General features: G+C 34.6%; 1 protein-coding gene across 1 annotated transcript; it reads right to left on the reverse strand.

The window, feature by feature from the left end:
• Positions 1 to 373: 373 nt before the first annotated feature.
• Positions 374 to 15607, reverse strand: LOC118179769 (dynein light chain Tctex-type 1-like). The gene is made up of 5 exons (XM_035348933.2): positions 15459 to 15607; positions 11781 to 11828; positions 4765 to 4888; positions 4212 to 4289; positions 374 to 604 (listed from the first exon to the last, which is right to left on the reverse strand). The coding sequence occupies exons 1-5, from the start codon at positions 15459 to 15461 to the stop codon at positions 504 to 506; spliced, it is 354 nt and encodes a 117-aa protein (XP_035204824.1). The 5' UTR covers positions 15462 to 15607; the 3' UTR covers positions 374 to 503.
• Between the last annotated feature and the right edge of the window lie 4434 nt (positions 15608 to 20041).

The following is a 20041-nucleotide window of genomic DNA, read 5'->3' on the forward strand; positions in this document are numbered from 1 at the left end:
AGAAATGTTGTGTACAAAGAGATCTTTGACATGTAAATTAACATTTCATTATTTAAATCACCTTTATTGATTGAGCTAGCGATGGGCTCTTAAGAAATGTACCGCCAGTGGCTTCCTTCATGGTACTCTACTTTAAGCAATTAAGCAAGTAGAAGGGGAAAACCCCGTGGGCAGTAAGCAAAGGGGAGTCATCGCCGCCTGCCCTGGGTAATTCAGTTTAAATTAGCAGACACCTTTGCACAAATGATTTTAATTACAATTTATAATATCTAGAACAGCGGTTTCGTATGACCGCCGGGCTTTCGAATTTATTAATAAATGAAAAATTGATTGCAAAGGCTATAATTTTAACAAAGTAAACAGTCAAGAAGCTGAAATTTTAATTTATTGAACAATATAAAATGAATAACAGTGTCTGCAATTTTAACAAAAGTAAATATTCAAGAAATTTAAAATTGCAATTTATTAAAAAATGTAAAACTAATGAAAGAGAAAGATTTTATTCACGTGATTGAAACACTTGGGCTTCCATAAAGAATATTCATCACATAGATATTGACTATACATACCATGGAGTCATTTTCCCACCGTATGTAGCACGACACTGAAAAAATAAATTTAATAAATGCAGAAACATATAAAAAATGTAAAGGATTTAATAATTATGTGAAAAAACTAAAAATTAATTTGTTGTGGGATATATTTTCCTCATTTTACTTAAAAAAAATTTTTTTTTTCTATTATTTACTAAACATTAGGAATTAAAACTTTTATTCATCCCCAAATTCTCAGTTTATTTAATAATAAATTTCTGTTAGCCGGATAGTGTACAAATCTTAGTGCAAAATGAAAATATTAATCTTTTAAACACAGAAAAAATTAACCTTTTCTCTGGAAACTTCCTACCTGATCATTAATGACTGTATTATTTGATTAATTAGTATAGTGCCCTCTAGAAAGACAAAATGTAAAAGCATTTTTTGTGAACTGAGGAGCTGAACAATAAGAACACATTCATCTGATGCAGACCACTGTGTCAGAATTTTAAGACAGTTGCCCTAAAATTATGACTCGGTGTAGGCGTTATTGTAAAAATTATTATTCTCTTCAAAAGTAAATAAATAAATAAATAAAATCTCAAGGCTTTCAGATTTTATATTATGCCCAAACAGACGTTTTTTTTTCATTTATAGACACATACATTTCTCGAGAGCATTTGGGCTAAAAATATTTAAAAACAGCATATCTTTAAAATTTCCCAAGAGACAGTCACGCGCGCTGGAGATAAAAATGTTTTATTTTCTGCAATGCTGCTACTGCAAGCTTTGAAATTGTTGAGATTTTGAATCAAAAATTCGTTAAGTTTTACAAAATATGGAATAGACACTAAAACAAATTCCAAATTCGGTCTTTCAGATACCCATGTTCGTGGAGGGCTATTTTATTCAAAATATGATGACTTTAGGTACCATTGTTTTTTCACAATGCGAGAAACATTCGTACATTCATGATTCTTCAGTATTTAGTTTTAAATATAATACAGGAGGATAATATTTGGTGGCAATAATTTGAAAAGTGATTCATCTGTTTGTAGTGATTCAACGCAAAATGTAGTTTCGGGACTAACAGTCCTTCTATGCTAACGTCCATTTGGGTTAAAAAAAATTTTTTTTTAATTGAAAAGAAAGATTTGAGAGTCGCTACAAAAGAATTAAAACTAAAGGACATGAAGTTAGTCAAATTAAAAATAATCATCACAAAAACTATCTCACTTGTTATACGTTGAAAACGATTGGTATTTTCTTCCTGATTGCTTACTTAACTATAATGCGAATTTTCTTGCAGAAATAACTTTCTTCGAGTTAAACAATGCACATGTGAATCAATCTTTCGGGCTGGCTTTGCAGCAAGAGCTTTTGTGCCAAAATTTCCGATTAGCCCGCCATTCCTTTACCAGGACATGAAAAAATAAGTGGCACACTATAATTTCACCAGTGAATTGTACGGTTATAGCTCCAACTCACTAAATATGCAGCTCTGCCCCATTTTGTGTGGAGAACACTCTAGAGAACGGATCTAAAGGTCCTCCCTCCCCTCTTCCTTTACACCAAGCTTCTCGAATGAACTTTCGAGTTAATATTTTAAGTGTTCCCAGACACTATACACTTACAAACATCGAAGTCTTCTCCGGGATTGAAACTCGGACTGATCGGTAGCCAGCAACGCTATCGATCAGGAAGGTTCGGTGCGTTAGCAAGAAATGTTGATGAGGTAAAATGCTCGTGAGTCTGATAGTATGCATAAAGAGATACTCTAAATCTGATGCTTATTTATATGCGGCTTAAGTGTTTGTCGCTGATAGTTTATTGGTTACTCGCGTTACTGTAAATTGTTTTATTCCCTGTGCAGTGCAGCGCGTGACGAATATTATAAGAAAGCTAAGCCAGAAAAATTAAAAACACAAGAGCATGTGCATTTAACATTTAATAAATAAATTTAACATCTATATATAACATAATTCGGAAATATGCAACCGGCACCGATAAAAAAAGAAATATAAATTAAATAAATAAATATCTTTATTATATGCGGCTTAAGAGTCTGTTTGTCGCCGATAGTTTATTGGTTGCTTGCGTAACTGTACTAGCCAATGGGGTGAAGTTGCCACGGCACAGGGTTGCCGTTTCAATTGAGACGTAGACAATTTCCTGTAAAACTTGCCTTTGCTATGACCGTCCATAAGTCTCAGGACCAAACGCTTAAGCGTGTTGGCATTTTTTTACCTGAGCCTGCATTTGGACATGATCAACTTTATGTTGCCTGTTCAAGAGTTCGTGAAGGAACAGACTTAAAATTAAAAATAATTGATGGTCCTCTGCAAAGCGAGCTTAAAAATGATAGAAAACTCCACACAAGAAATGTTGTGTACAAAGAGATCTTTGACATGTGAATTAACATTTTATTATTTGATTCACCTTTATTTATTGAGCTAGTGGTGGCTCTTAAGTAATGTACCGCCAGTGATTTCCTTTATTGCACTCTACTTTAAGCAATTAAGCAAATAGGAGGGGGAAACCCCGTGGGGCAGTAAGTAAAGGGGCGTCCTCGCCGCCTACCCTGGTAGCGAATTCGCGGATTAGCTTTCTCTAGCTGTTTTGAATTAAGTTCTGCTGAACGTTTGAGTAGTTAAAAAATAACTACTGTGAGATATTGTAATACTGTATGAATATCTCAGGAAATTTAAGCATTTTGTTTTATTTGTTGTAATAATAATAAATTTTGTTCATTTTTCATGGGACTTCATTCAATCCCTAACGAACCGGTACGCACGCAACACCAAGATCATCAACCTGTATCTGGCAACCTCTTCCTTTACACCAAGCTTCTCGATTGGACTTTCCGGTTAACCAACGTTTTAAGTGTTCCCAGACATTACACTTACAAACATCGAAGAGGATTCAAACTCGGGCCCATCGGTAGCCAAGAGTGCTACCGATGGCTCCGAATGCGTTATGCGGCGCGAGTGAGATTCAGTGCGTTAGCAAGAAATGTTGATGAGGTAAAATGCTGGTGAGTCTCATAGTATGCATTAAGAGATATTCTAAATATTGTTATAGTTCACAATTAGGGTTTGCATGTACATGAAATAGAATAACAGAGTTAAATCCCGTCTTGTCCGATTACATTGTGTTTCTTTTGTGTTATGACATGAAATGTTTCTCTATGCTTCAGGTAAGATTTACATCGTTACAAATTTGAATGGCCTTTTCTTTTCCTACCGACATTATTCGTTAGATACCTCCTTACTTTATTTAAAATCTGTAGTTTCTTTATATTAATTTGATTTAAAAATTAATATTTAGACTGCTTATTATGTTAAATTAATATTGTCATAGATTAACGTGAATAACTAAGCAATATGTTTGTGTTGTGTACATGAATATAATTGTCATGGCACGTTTTAGTTGAGGGAATTTTATTTACATAACTGATGTTTACTTGTGATTACTTAGTAAATGAGGAAATAATGCGTTCTGTCACTAAGCACTGCATGAAATATCCCGAAATTTGGCAGCTTCTTCGTACCATCGAGATTGAGAGTGAAAAGGTAAATAATAAAGCAGGAATGCAAACTAGATTTTCAAAGCCAAAATTCGATAAAAGAATTCTTTTAAAGAAATGGAAAAAATTTAACTAGTACACCTACGTACCATCCGTAGTATCATCAAAGTGACATGAGCTAGAGCAGTTATATCCGGATCCTGTCTTTTGTAAAATAACGCAAGTTACTGCAAAAGAGAAAAACATATCTTATATGACAAATTGGAACTTCATAGTTATACACAAAATAAAAAATTGTACTAGGGCGAAATGTTGATCGGATCTAAACAATATACCGTTGAACATATTTTTATAGCAGAAATACGTTTACTAATATCAGTTTTACTTGATATACTCTTTTTAACAGTATAAAGATTCATTTAACAAAAATGGCTTGGTACTTCAAACAATGAACACAGCTGACTGATGTTAATATCCCTAGCCCATTTATTGCTAATATGTCTACGAAGTAATAGAATTGAAATATCCAATCGAAAATGGGTATGCCTTGTCTATAAGAACTACAAAATGTAAAGAAATATACTTCCCTTAAAAAAGATTTAATCTTAAGAATTTAATTATAAAAATTTATTTAAAAAACAACAGATAGTCTTCGGTTTTAAGGGGAGAGAGTAATTAAATACAGTCAGTATTGGGACTTACCAATGTACTTGTTAGGTGCAGCCTGGCTTTCAAGAAAATACAAAACTTTCTGAATCACTTGAGTCGTCCAGTCAGATAACTTGTTATAGTCATACTTTTGGCCCCACAGTATGTCTCTAATTACCTGAAATCGTAAAATATGGTTATATTATGAATTAAGATAGACATCGCAGAATAATCCTTGTTCAAAACTCAATTAATAGGTACTTTTCCGTTTTGCCGGCGCAAGCGATACAGTCGCCAATAATGGTACAACCGATGCCAAACGGAATATTCTCGCTGGTAACCTTTTACGCCTCATTTTCAAAACAAGTCTCAGCTTTTTCTTATCAGATTGATTGTTTCTTTCAATACTGGCATATAATTACATAGAATTTTTATCAGATATATCAGTTTTATGTCTAAGGCCATTTTCGGTAATTAAGTCAATCAGGATGCAATCACAGCTCTTACCCGAAGTCGAAAATATAGAAAAGGAAAGTCAAGGGTTAAATTCATCAATTCTAATGAGAATGTATTAGTAAAGTAAAGTACTGCAGTTTTACATAATTTCTGAGTAAGCTATTCGTACGCATTGAAATATTTCTTGCATTTAAACTTGTGTTCCAAATTAAGATTTAACTTGAAATGAATGTAGATAATTAGTGAGAGCATTAGATTTTTGTAGAGTAGTTTACGTGAGATGAGATCGCTTGGGGTCACGTGATATGAACCGGCGAATTAGGATGTTGAACCATGAAAGCATAGTAAATTGTTAAATTAATGTCTTCTTACAAATTTATTGGCTTTATAAAGTTTTAAGCGATATTAAAATGTTTAAGCCTTCAAAAAAAGAATTCTTAGAACTAAAATTTTTTTAATATTTTTTATATGTATACTGTATGTTGTCGCCAATAAAGTCTGCTTGGCGAGATTTGCGCCGGCGAAACGGAAAAGTACCAATTAATACAGAGCGCATTCCAAAAACTATTTGATTTTCATCAGTTCAATTTGTTTTCTGTGTATGTTATATTTACATGTAGAACTTTCTTATCTTTACACATAATATCCGATTTAAAAGGTGGCCCAAGAAGAACTGAACCGAACGGAGAAAGCGAGAGGAGAAACCGAAAAACGAAACTATTTTCGAAAGCGTGAAGCCTCCTTGGAAACAGTGCACTCAGTTTTCACACCTGATAGGACTGTCTCGACTATTCCACGTGCCAATCCCTTGCGTGGAGGTTGTATGAAAGCTCATAATCGTGAATTGCTGCCGTTAGGCGCGGAACCAGAGCGGATGGATGGTAGCAACCCGTCGATACGCGCAATGTTACGCCTTTGGGAGTTACAGTATAAATGTTCTTCTTTGGATACTATGATCAAATCAATGAGCAAGCACGAAATCGCGGGAAAACCTAGTGAGCTCGTTGGTGGATTAATGATAGTATTGAAGACTACTAAAGGATACTTAGACTTCGCCAAGGGTGAATACCAGAATTCTATTTCTAGTACAGGCTTTTGTCCCCCCCCCAAATCCAATGCTAATGCTACGATTGTACGAAATATTAAGGTTAAGGATAACAAAGTAAATATTACTAAAACTGTTAAAAGTAATGATAATTTGTTCTGCCCACTAAAATGGCAAAAGTACTTAAACGTGAAAACGCTCAAAAATGTATTAATATTTCTAACAAATTTAAAGCTTTGACTGTTGATAATGAAAATGATGACAATAACGCCGACAGAGCAGGTAATTCAGTAGCAGGCGCAACCCCAAGACCAGTATCCCACCTGTAATGAATAAGCCTATTGAAAATTAGCACAACTTACTACTATGACTGATACCAAATTCCTTGAACGGTTGAAAGGAGAGTTTGTTAAGATTCACCCCAATCAGTGGCGTAGATAGGGTGGGGCAAGGGGGGGCATCTGTCCCCGGAAGCAGCATTCAGGGGGCGCCAAATTGATGTTACAAAATTTTAGAATGAAATGTTTTCCGTTCTTGGAACAGAGAATGGGGCGCAAAATTTTCAGTTGTCCCCGGGCGCCTAACACGCCTCTGACCCCAATACTCATGAGGATCATCGGAAGTTACGCAAATTATTTAATATTCAGAAAATTGAACACTATATAATTAACCTAAAATTTAAACGACCTATTAAGGTTCTACTGAGAGGCCTACCTCTTCAAACCAGCTATGATAAAAATATGCTAGCTCTAAGAAATAGAGGTTTTTCTGTACATAAGGTTATCCACAGCTCACTTAACTCGTGCACTAGGGCCACCATTTAGGATCACTTGTTACAGCACTTCGGATTAATGGGAAACATATCTATGATCTCAAGGACTTACTCCTGTTCTCTATCTAAGTAGAAAATATTTTTCTATAAAACAAGTTCCTCAATGCCAGAACTGCCAATTTTAGCACTATTCATCTGAAACCTGCCACTTGAACCCAAGATTTGTAAAATGCGTCTTAGATCACCGAACGCAAGTTTTCCCGCAAGTTGGAAAGATCTAAGTCCCGACCTGCTGTAACTGTGGGGATAAAGGACGTCCGGCTTCGTATCGTGGGTTCTCCACCAATAAGCCAATAAAAAGAAACCTGACTAAACCAGGAGACAGTTATTCACAAGCCTTATCTGAGAAAACCTTTATACTCACAAAAACACAAACTAGCAGTAATACTCAGGTGCTTTCGCCAGCTGCTGCTGATACCAACAACAATCTTCCTGGACTTGTAAAAATGTTTAAACCTAAATGCCGAACTTTATCAAATGCAAAAGCTGATATTTATAAAAGTATTATTAATATCATGAATAAATTTCATTCTGTCTATGCCAATATTGTGAACTAAATATTATCATAATTGTAATTACTAAATATTTACCTGAATTTTAAAAAATATAATACTATTAACGATAAGTTTCATGTCTTCTTACAAATGACAGCAGAGTTTAATGATATTTGCAGTTTTGCAAACCTTATTAATGTATGAACCATTTAAAATTATGACTTGAAACGCATGTGCTCTATCCCAGAAAATTAATGAACTCAGGAGTTTTATAGATGAGTACAGCTGGGACGTACTATTCCTATAGGGACACATGCTTCGTATTTGTAATTATGAACTCTACAGAGTTGATCTAACCAGATTAGATTATCATAGAGGAATCATTTATATTAAGCTCATTCTTCATTACTACAAAACAATTCCACGGATTTCAGCCATTGAGGCCATAGCTATCAACATCATTCCACACAAGGCTGGACCAATCACGTTAGTCTCCATCTATATCCCCTATCACAGACCTACAGCAGATATTCATCAAGATATTCAGACAGTATCTAAACTCAAAATAGAATTATTATAGATGGAAACTTTAACGCACACCACCGCGCTTGGAACTGCAAAATTGTAATATATATGAAAACGCTATTAATAACTCAGCCTTAAAGGCCAATATTTCTTAATAATCAGGAATGTCAGCTATGTCAGCTACCATTGCCAGCCTGGATGAATTATCATCTGATCATAATCCTGTCCTTGCCGATTTTGATATTAATAGCTATAGCTCACCACACAAAAGATCACTAAAACCTAATTGGTGTAATTTCATCAAAGCTGTAAACAACACATAGTTCACTAAACCAGCAGCATAAACTGAAAATGATTTAGATGCACTTATTAAGAATTTCATTAATGAACTCCATACGGCCCTTAAAAATAACAGCTTTGAAGTTACACCCAACCAAAGATGGAAATCTCCTGCCATTAAAAATTTAATTAACCGCAATAATGCAGCACGATGAATCTGGTAACGCACAAGATGTTCAGAAGATAAAGTCGTCATGAATAGACTGCATAATAAAGTCAGAGCTCTATACAAAAAACATACACAAATTAACTGGACCAATTATTTGAATCAGCCGCTCAGACGGTATAGTGGTTAGGGAAGCCTGACTGCGATACCGAAGGGCCCGGGATCGAATACCGGAGAAGGCATGGATGTAAAAATTGTCTGTCCCTTCATAGGAGGCAAAGGTGGCCCACCTATTAAGTGCCTCTATAATAAAGAGACCACCACATCTGGCCTTAGGAAAGGCCGTTTCTGGCACAGGCAAGTGCCCGCCATTGGAAAAAATGATTTGGAATTACTATCCTCGGATGAATATCAAAATACCATGAATGATGTCAAAAAATTCTATAATATCTGTGTGGAAAACCACACTTTTCCAATACTTCATTATGATCCAAGCGACGTGAGAAACAGGCGAAGGCCTAGCGCAGTATTAAGCAATTTAAACTAATTTCTCCCCTCTTTCTTTCCTCCAAATTATATCAAAATTTGTACGGTAATGAAAAGAGCCTCCTTATGTGCATGATCCAATTTTTATAATTTTCCTGCATTTTATTATATTGTTTAATCTTATTTCCTTTACTTAATTTTACTTACTTCATGTAGGAAATGGGCTGCTTTCTAGTGTAGATCCCAATAATTCCCCCCCCTTTTCCCCGCCTGTACACTGGTTACTTATCTCCTCTCCTAACAGCCGATTAGCAAGCTCCTGACTTCTCCATATCATGACTTCTTTTAAATAGACAATCTACGATCTAAGATCCACTCCACTGCATATTTTACATTCTATCATTTGAGCATCGACCTTGTTAAGTGCTACACGCCATCCTCGCAGTTCTGTGGGGCCACTGCTGAACTCTGACCTCATCTGCATATATCTTTTCAATCTGAAACTTGTTACTTCAGCTTATTCTCCTACCACCAATGCTTATCACTTGCTATATATTGTTCATCGTTCTTATCTGTCACTTTAACTATTTTATTACTAAATTCAAAATATGCTTTATATGTTATTTATGGACTTTAAAGTATTATACTGGGATAAGGCTCCGACCCAGGAACCCGTACCTCGTGGCCTGCGACTACATAACAGAGGACTGCCTCGATGGATTTGTAGCCTCCACAATCATGTGATCTAACTAGTAAAGACTTATTTGTTGGGCAACCTGAAGAGCGAAGTTTACGAAAATAATCCGCGAATTCTCGATACACTGAAACAGAATATACGTAACGCATCACCAGAATCCAACGATACGAATTACAGTAAGTCATAATGAAAGTGACCAAACTGTGCTTGGACCATGACGGTGAACATTTCAACAGTATATGTAGAGGCATCTTTCATCTATTTGTATAAGTTTGTCTTACAGTTCATGTGTTCTTCACTTACTTTGAGTTTGGTTTATCTTAGACTATCCTGTATTTTTACATGAGATCAAAACTTTTCTTACAGTATTTAAAAATATTATAATACTTTTAGTATAACCTTAGGGATATGAAAATACATTGTGTTGACTTTACATTCGAAGCATTATGTATTTTACTTAATTGAAAAAAAAAAATTCTGTCATCTTCGCTTGCAATTAAGCTTCAGTTGTACATACTTATGCTTTGTAATTAGTAAACGATTGCTAGAAAGGAAAAAAAAACATGCGCAATTGAGTAGGATATATTTTGTCTAGTTAGGCATGGAGAACATGTAACGATACTTCAGAAACAAAAAAGCTGGAATGCTATGTAGATCAAGAGTGTACTATGCCTGGATTAGCCATGAGCAAACATGAAAAGTGGTCAAAAAGGAAGCCGTTTGTGGTTGGTTCTGAAGGTCGCAGTTGCTGTCTTAACAACGAACTGCAGTGATGAATCTCGTTCATTAATACAGCAACTGTGCATTTCAAGCTGCTTTATCGTATACCATGCCCTACACGTTTTATGGTGTGATTTTAAAGCCTAAAATGAGCAAATGTTTATATTGGGATCACAGAAAGCGCTTCTTATGCCTCTGTAACTTATGGAATCGAAACCGATTGTTCACAAAGAACCCGTTATGTTTTTTCCGACATCATAATGGTAATCTTCGTGGCCAGGTGTACCGATAGCAATAAGCATTATTCTCAAGCTACACATCTGCAACTGAATAGGCCGGTATATGTAGTGTTCGTGTGCAAGAAGTCTGGTTCACATGGAGTTCATACAAATTCTGAATGATGAACAATGGAAGAACCTGTCATCTGGCCATCTGTATTTATTTACATCTATATGCTTTCTATCTGAAAAGAATATTGTCTTTCAAGAGTGAAGTGTACCTAGTTATTTGGCTTGGGAAATTGTCAAGTGGTTACGAGAAAAATAGCAGTGGACACAATATACTGGCCTCCAGATATACTTCAAACTGCAACACAGTTAAGCAAAGTTAGATCAAGCTTGTTGAAATTCACTTAGGAGAGTTCTGTAGCCAAGGTACTAAGAGATAATCCGCGTTTTTGGATTCTGCATGAATGCCGTACATAAATTAGCTTGTAAAATTGGAATGTAAACATACAATTTGGCCCACGAGCGGCTGAGCGGTAAAAGCTGCTAAAAACTGGTAGTTCGGTCTGGTGTTCGAGCCCCGGCGAATCAGCTGACTGCACTGCAGTTTTCGTGGTCAATATTCGATGTTCCCTATATGTAACCTGAATACGACCCACTTTCCCTTAAAACGTTTTCCACGGGGCATCCATTCCTTTCCTTGCAATGCCTAATAACGAAGCACGTAATAAATAATAAAAAATAGCTAAGCTGATTATTGAATATGATTAAAATAAACGGCAGAAGACAGAAAATACTTCTTTGTAATGGACATGATTCTGACATCTGTGACTAGTTAAATCTGCCTGGCAGTATTATCAAATCACGAAATAAATCAAGAAATAGCAATTACTGTCAAATCACGAAACAAAGAAATCTTTTCCTCGGATATTTAATACATACATTTGGAATCATCGTAAACAAGTCTGGCAATTTTTATGAATAAATGGCACAGACAAAAATTATTTTTTTAAAAAACGTGGAGTTTAAAAAATAAGCTATCGTTTCCAATGATGAATTATGGTACACAGTTTCATATTAAATAATGAATGTAAAGAAACATATATATATTTGTTTATAAACAGTTAGATAATAAATTTTACTCACAATCCGAGTATGTGTTTTATACTTTTCTTCGTCAGATACAGGCTTACTCTGAAAAGTGAAGATAAATTATATAACACAATGTCAGCTACATACAAAAAAAAAAAAAAAAAAAAAAAAAAAGAATTCTGTTTTGGAATTATTATGTTACAATCTGTAACATAATAATTAAAATATTCCAAAACAGACTTTAATATTAATAACGATTATTCTTGCTAAATGAAGTTTTATTTCTAAAATTGTATACTTTTCAAATGCATGCAGAAATAAAGAACTGTATCAGCAAATACCGCCATATTCTGTTTTAATTAATTTTGAATGTCAGTGGTGAGAGAACGAGATCCGGTTCTCTCTCAGTTTTTTACCACTTACAAGGCTTCGCTTAGTTCCATGGAAGAAGCATGGAAGATGTATTTTTTCGTCATATTAAAACCACGGGGAATATTCTAAACTCACAAAGCATACAAAATATGCGACGGGTAGAACTAGATTTGACTGTCGCAGCTTACTGACTGTGTTGAAATAAAGAAATATATCTTCTTATAAGATTTTAAATATTATAAAATATCATTATATGCTTACAAATAAGTTTCTTATAAAATAATTCTTGTTATCCTTTTGTTCTAGCTTATCCAGAAACTTGGCATTAGTTATGTTACAGGTGTCATGAGCAATAATAAGCTCGACCTCTGGCCTAGTGCTTAAGACCACTGAATAACTCAGGGGTTGAACTCAGGCGAACGAGCTAGCTGCACGGTTAGTTTTCGAGATTTGATCCATGTGTAACGTGACACTTTCTATTAGTCCACGAAGACCTCCCTTCCCTCAGCCTTCTTATGTTTTGTCATATTCAAATAACCTAACCGAACCGAACTATGAACAATCGTGTATGAATGATTTGGCGTAATCATGAATCATTTGCACTTCTCAATGAACAGCTAACTGCGTTTCATTACTACTAATGTCTTCAGCGCCAATAATGGCAATACGAGATTATCCGGCACCATCCCACGTTTCATCAAAAATGCCACTGGAAATAGAATTCATATGTTTCACATACCTCTTTCTGTCACTCGGGCTTTTCAAGAATACATTTGGACGAGTGGATTTTGAATGTTACTTCTCCGCAAAGACAATTCGGGAGCACCTTAACGGGAGCATGTATCTTAATGGTGTTCGAAACCACAATCTATGACTTCATAGGTGCTTCTACTGACATTTATATCGGTCGGAGAGACGGAATTCAATGTAGGTTACGATTACATTTTTCTAAAAATGTTAAATACACTGCTGGTCATTAAAATTCTTGCACCATGAAGGCGACATGCAACAAACGTTGAATTTGCATGAAAGATTCTATATCTTAGGATATGCAAATGATTAGCATTGCAACGCGAAGCAGGTATAAGTAATGCTATCAACACTGTAAATCGCATTTGAACATTGGTCGTTTGTGTAAAAGTCGATTTTGCCTCGTGTAAGGAGCAGAAACTATTACTAACATCTTTTAGAATTCAACCGTGGATCGTGACTTGGGAGGATCGGGCTTGTCAGTACGGCATTTTATCATTCCGCGACATTGCTGCTCGTGTTAGTCGAGATCCCGTGACTGTCATAAAGAAAGAGAGGGAAGAGACACTCGGATTTCTTTCCTTGAAAGTTCAAGACTAAAACCGGGATGACATGGAATAAGCCGTGCATCATTATAAGTGCTCAGGGCTTATGGCCATCGACAGGTATACTACCTGACTTATCCTTGCTTCATGAGGTCTTCCGTAGGGCATGGAATGAGCTAGAGTAATAATTCGCGTCAATTTCAGCCGTTTCTGAAATGTATATTTTACAAGTTATTATAAATTATGAATAAATGTAATCTGAAAAATATATACTTGATTATTATTATGAAAATTCAGCCTTCCCCAAAGGACTGAAACTAGTAAAATTTACAGTAACGAAGGGCAATCGAAACATTCAATCAAAATACAAGTTATTTAGATCTATTACAGGGGTTCCCAACCTTTTTCTTACATAGATCCCCTTTAAAAGACTTGTTTTCTTCATTGACCCTTTACATTTTTCTCTATACATTATACAGCATACCCATAATACAAATAATTGAGCATAAATAGCATAATAATAACAATTAGACTAACAATGTGAACAAAAGATTTGAAAAAAAAAAGGTTTATTATATTTATGTTTTATTATCTTTGCATTATTTTCATTTTTTGTTTTACAAATATGAACAAGTTTTCAGAAATAAAATTACAGATTCTAACTGCACAAAAGTTCGATTTCAATTAAATATGATAGCTGCTCTTTGTGTATTATGTAATTTTTTAATCTTGGCATAAAATTGGTTAACTTAATTCTTAAGTCACCTCATAAGAAATATTTAATATGTTCCTTGTTTTCCGTAGTAAATTATTGACTTGACTCAAACCTACTTTTACTACATAGGAAAAGATAAAAGGCAATAATGCTAGATCGGTAAAAACTTCTGTTTTGAGATATTTCTTTCTTATGATTTTTAAAATCCAAAATTTAGCGTAAATATGTATTTCTATAATCAATGGAATGTTGACTATGTTGATTAATTGCCTTTGCATATTCGGTTATTGAGCCTCAGTCCATCCCTTGATCATCCTTCACCACTATAGAATTTCATCGATCCCCCCATGGGGCCAACATCGATCCCGTTGGGAACGCTCTTGATCTATTAGGAAAGTGAGGCGTTCAAGATAACACAACTGTAATTTTCAGAAAATGAAAAGGATAAACAGACGTAACGTCTATTTATTCATTATAATAGGCTAAAAGTTAAAACCGTCTTAATCTTAAAAATTAATCTTAAATATCTTATAAAAACCATCCTGCTCTATAGCTGCAGGATTGAAGTCTAATAGACTTAAAGGATCTAAAGTTAATATTAGATTGGTATCAAAGCAAGGCAATTCTACAACAATATTAATAACTGCAAACGTGTATAAGAGGTTTTGCCCACTATCTAAACAAATTAAAATTAAAATAAGAATTCATATTAGAACTTGAAAATAATAATGCGAAAGGGAAAATTTACAAATTTAAAAATTAGTCTCTTTTTACTGAAACTTAATTCAGAACTGATCAGGGGAAAATGAATTAAAGCTTCACAAAAGTCGATTAATATGTTTCGAAAACATGTTTTGTTCTCATGGTTCATTTGAGATCAGAAACTGAAAATGCTTCAATTTAATTTTCATTTTAAGACATTAGAATTCATATAAAACCGAAAAATCGAATCTCTAATGTATGAGAATTTTCCCTGCACACTTCCGAAACACTTGGAAAAAGAAATAAAACATAACATTGTGCCAAATTGAATACTAAAAAAAAAAACCCATAAAACTTTACATTATGCAAATTGGACATTCCAAAAAAAAAATCGGTCTAAAACCATCATTATATGCAAATCCGAAATTCAAAAGCAATTACAAATAAAGAGAAAAACAAATATACTTTAACCCAAACTTTCATTTACAACACTCAAAAATTGGGTAGTCCCCAATTATGATAAACTAAACATTTAATACCAAGTAAATGGAAAGAAAATACATATTCCGTCATTTAAATTAAATCACTCAATGTAATTAAAAATTTTAAAGTATTGAACTATAATATTTGTTAAAAAAAGACTCTTACCATTATATTTGAATATTTAATAGCAAAATGAAGAAACTTTCTTACAAGTTAACATAAAAATTGCTCCGAAAAAGAAAGTTGAGAAAATGGATAGCTTATATTATACCATTTAAATTAATTGTGGTTCTAAACAATTCATGGAATTCATATTCATTTAAAATAATTAATGTAGAGCATTACATTGGTGTTGCCAAATATTACAACTAATATAAAATAGTGCGCTCATAATAGTACGTAAATAGACAAATAACTTAACCACTGATAGTGAAAATGAAACTTCAGTCTTTTCATGGATTCAAACTTATATAAATAAGGCTTAAGAATTAATACAAAAATTCAAAACAGCAAAATCATTGATGAGTAAAATCGAAACAGGCATAGCCGCTTTTGACTATTTTACGAATATTGATTTGGAATTCTAGTTTGATTAACTACAATTCCATGACTGTAACTTTATAGTTTCACTCATTTAATCATCATCTTGTATATAGCGCACTTCAACTTGTAGTTAGTACATATTTTATTTACTCAAGAATTTTCCACTCTGGACTTCGTGTTTTCCTGTTTCGTACTCTGAGTATCGCATTGGTTCTCAGAAGCCATGCCTACAAGTTCAAGTTTTTCATTTTTCATTTAAATATTATTGTGTAAATGGTGTATTTTGTCTCATCTGTGTCACTGTGTAAATAGTGTCAATCTCATGCTATGGACTATGTTTTAAAGGAATTTACATAAATCTATTACATATTAAGTGTTTTTATCATTAAATTTAAAACTTTTAATGAACTTTGCTGATTTTGATGTCGACCAACCAGGTGCCTTCTCAAGATCACATGACCTCTCCTCTGACTGCCTCCACGCCAGCGTAGCGCAAGACGAAGAACAGCTTTCGTTCTTATTTTACATACTCATGAACTCTCATTTTGAACTTTCGCCTCGTGCGACGATGTACTAGAAGTACATCTTTGATTTCTTTTAAAACCAAGCAAATATTTAAATGGTTATAACTTTCAGGATACTGGTTAGAACTCTTTGTAGTTAATGCTAGCCGTAAAGATAAGATCCAAGATCCAAGTACATAAATAAAGCGATCTCTGAATGGCGCATCTAGTATAAAAGCAATGATTCTTTGATCACTGAAAGACATTTTTGCTATTACCAAGTAACAGACTCGTTCACTGACACCAAGACCAAAAGTTTTTTTTAAAAATGCACTTGTTTAAGCTTTTATACCTTAAATTAAATACTAAATCACAGGGCGCCAAAATTGTTGCATTTATACTACTTACAAAAAAATTCTGAAAGGTTTCAGATTTTAAATTACGTCCAAAGGGGCGTTTTTTTAACGTTTTGTGTGTTACGTTTATTTATTAAATATCATGTTCTTTGCTCTTAAACCATAAAATTCAGTTCAATAGCAATGTCGCAAAATAATTTTAAATTGAGCATATCTTTAGAACTTCCGATACACAGTCTCACTCGCTGCAGATAAAAATATTTTTTTCTGGAAACGTTGGCATTGCTCGCTTTGAAATTCTTGAGTTTGTTAATGAGTAATTCGTTAAAGTTTTAGAAAATATGAAATCGATAATAAAACAAATTCTAAATTTAGGCTTCCACATGCCCATATTCGTAAGAGGATTACGTCGTTCAAAATTCGATGGCTCTATGTGTTCGAGATTTGCAAGAACTACCCGTTATCCTTTCTCCTAATAAACTTAAAATAAAATAACTTTACATATAAAATTCTAAAGCGTCATATTTATTTTCAAAATCCGTTGAACTATAAGAAACTGCAACAAAAATCCGATGGTTGCCATTCTTACAGTGACAAACTATGAAAAGAAAAATAACAACTGAGGCTAGGTTCTAACAATACTCCCACCTTTTGATTGATGACATATACTTAATCAATCAAAACAAAATATAATAAAAAATACTGTCCACACAAATATTAAGGCTAAATAATAAACAAAAGAAAAAATTACGTTCTTAAATTTCTACTCTAAAATAACTAAAGTAGTGTTCAGGTTAGAAATCTAGGTGGAATTTTAATTTGTCGTCCAATTCTAGTCACGACAGTCTTAATGTCCTTTGATAAATCTTCAGCAAAATTATTCTTTGGTAATTTTGAGACTAAATTGTCTTCACCCTGCGTTTCAGTTTCATTTGCCTCATCTGACTCCAAAAATGAAGGTATTTCGAGAGGAAATATTCCCTGGATTGGTCAAACTAATTCTCCAGACATGGTTTTGACACGAACTACTCGAATGTTGCCGTCCTTTCCGGGATATAGTTCAATTACTTTTGCTAGAGGCCACAACACCTTGCGTTTGTCATCACATTCGATAAGAACTATATCCCCGATTTTTATCTGTTGAGAAATCGGCACTGTAGATGGACGTTACACTAGCAGGCCGAGATATTCATTTCTAAATCTCTTTCTCAAGAGCTCTCGTAAATTCTGTAAATGTCTCAATCTCTTGTTGAAATCAACTTTATCAAGATGATCCAAGTCAGGAACTCCAAAGACTGGAATTTCACCTAAAAACAAGGACGGTGTCAAAGGGATGAGATCATCAGAGTCCTCTGACACATAAGTGAGTGGTCTGGCATTCACAGTTGCTTCGCAGACGAACAGCACACTCATCAATTCTTCATAATTCAGACATGACTAGCCTAGGACTCGAAGCAAAAGCTTCTTAATCATTTGAACAAGTCGTTCCCAAAAGCCACCCCACCATGGTGCTGCGGGTGGACTGAACTTCCAATCGATCTTGTTTGTGGCGGCTTCTATCTCAATGGTATTCCAATTAATCGATCTCAAGAGATTATTGGATCCGACAAAATTGCTTCCCTTATCGCTATAAATTATCGATGGCCTCCCTCTACGGGTAATAAATCTTCTAAGACCGAGTAAAAATTCTTGAGTTGAAAGGGACAAAATCAATTCCAAATGGACCGCCCTGAAAACAGCACATGTGAAAAGTAAAATCCAAGCTTTTCTTTTATCCTTTAAAATTAATGGGCCAGCTAAATCAACGCCGACAATCTCGAAACCATGAGCCTCTCTAACTCTGTTTTCTGGTAGAGTAGCAGGCACAGTCTGTCGTCGTTTACCTCCATGTCTCCTACACCTGACATATGCATGTAAAGCTTTTCGAATCGTAGCTCTACTTTTCAGGATCCAAAACGTCTCTCTAAGTGTTGACATCAGTACGTGAATTCCTGCATGAAACATAGAGAGATGTTTATCAATTATCAATTTCTCCACAATCTTATGATTCTTCGGAAGTAACATCGGATAAATAAAATTTTCATGGTCTTTCCTTTCAGTCAACCTAGACCTGACACGTAAAATGCCTTCGTCATCTTTGAACACATTTACTGACTTCAGCTTCTTAATATCATCACATGAAAAAGAATCATGTTGAATAATCTTCACGATAGATTTCTCAGCCCTTAACAATTCATAAACTTTTAACTCTCCTGATTCTCTTCTTTCCTCTTTCGGGTATTTCCTATGAATCTGTGTATCCACCCAATCATTCTAAGTATTTTCTTATACTTTGAAAAATAGCCAAAGAATTGTGAATACATATCGCTAACATTGCTTAACGAAACTATAACTGCTTTACGTTTTTCAGTATTAACCTCTTCTTTATTATCGATTGGAATAGAACGAGGCCATTCTTCTTCCGGCAGTGCCAACCAAGGTGGGCCCTCCCACCATCTTGATTCAATGAATTTCTTCACAGAACATTCACTTGATGGCATATCGGCTGGATTTTCCGCACCTGGTACATGATGCCAATGTTCACGATCCGATAGGATTCTAATTTCTGAAACTCTGTTATTCACAAAAGTGCTCCAAACTTCTACGTTGTTTATCCAGAACAGTGCTGTTGACGAATCGGTCCAGTAATATTCCTTTGAAATTTCGACCTTAAGGTTCTTCTTGACAAATGATGCTAATCGCGCCCCAATAAGACAAGCAAGCAATTCAAGTCGTGGTATACTTATTTTTTTCAAGGGAGCCACTCCTGCTATGGCTTGCACTAGGGTCACTTTAACTTCTTTATTTTGACTTCTCAAATATACTGCACTTGCATAAGATCCATGTGAAGCATCGGCAAACGTATGCAAACTAAAAGATTGTCCTTCTGTGAATGAAAGTAGTCTGGGAATCTTCACAGAGGATAACAAGGGCAATTCTTTGACCCACTTCAAGAATTTTCTTTTGATATCTTCAGGTAGCTCTGCATCCCAGCTCAATTTAGTTTCCCAGCTCTTTTGCAAGTATAACTTTGGAAGGAGAGTAAAAGGGCATGTGAAACCTATTGGGTCAAAAACTCTCTGTACAATTGATAGTACGTTTCGTCTTGTCACTGAGAGATCAGTCAAGTTGATATCAGGGATGTCACAAAACAAAGAATCTTCATATTTATCCCACAGAAGACCAAGTACTTTCAATGGTTCGCTCATTGTAGATTTTCCACTGTTCAGTTCTGTTAGCTCATACCCTTCTAAGTCAAAGATTTTGCAATAAAGTATTCTGCCTCTTCATTCGAATTCACTGAAGT

The sequence above is a fragment of the Stegodyphus dumicola genome, chromosome 1 (assembly GCF_044657685.1).
Source record: "Stegodyphus dumicola isolate Sdum_Otavi_A_Nest chromosome 1, ASM4465768v1".
Classification (NCBI taxonomy): domain Eukaryota; kingdom Metazoa; phylum Arthropoda; class Arachnida; order Araneae; family Eresidae; genus Stegodyphus; species Stegodyphus dumicola.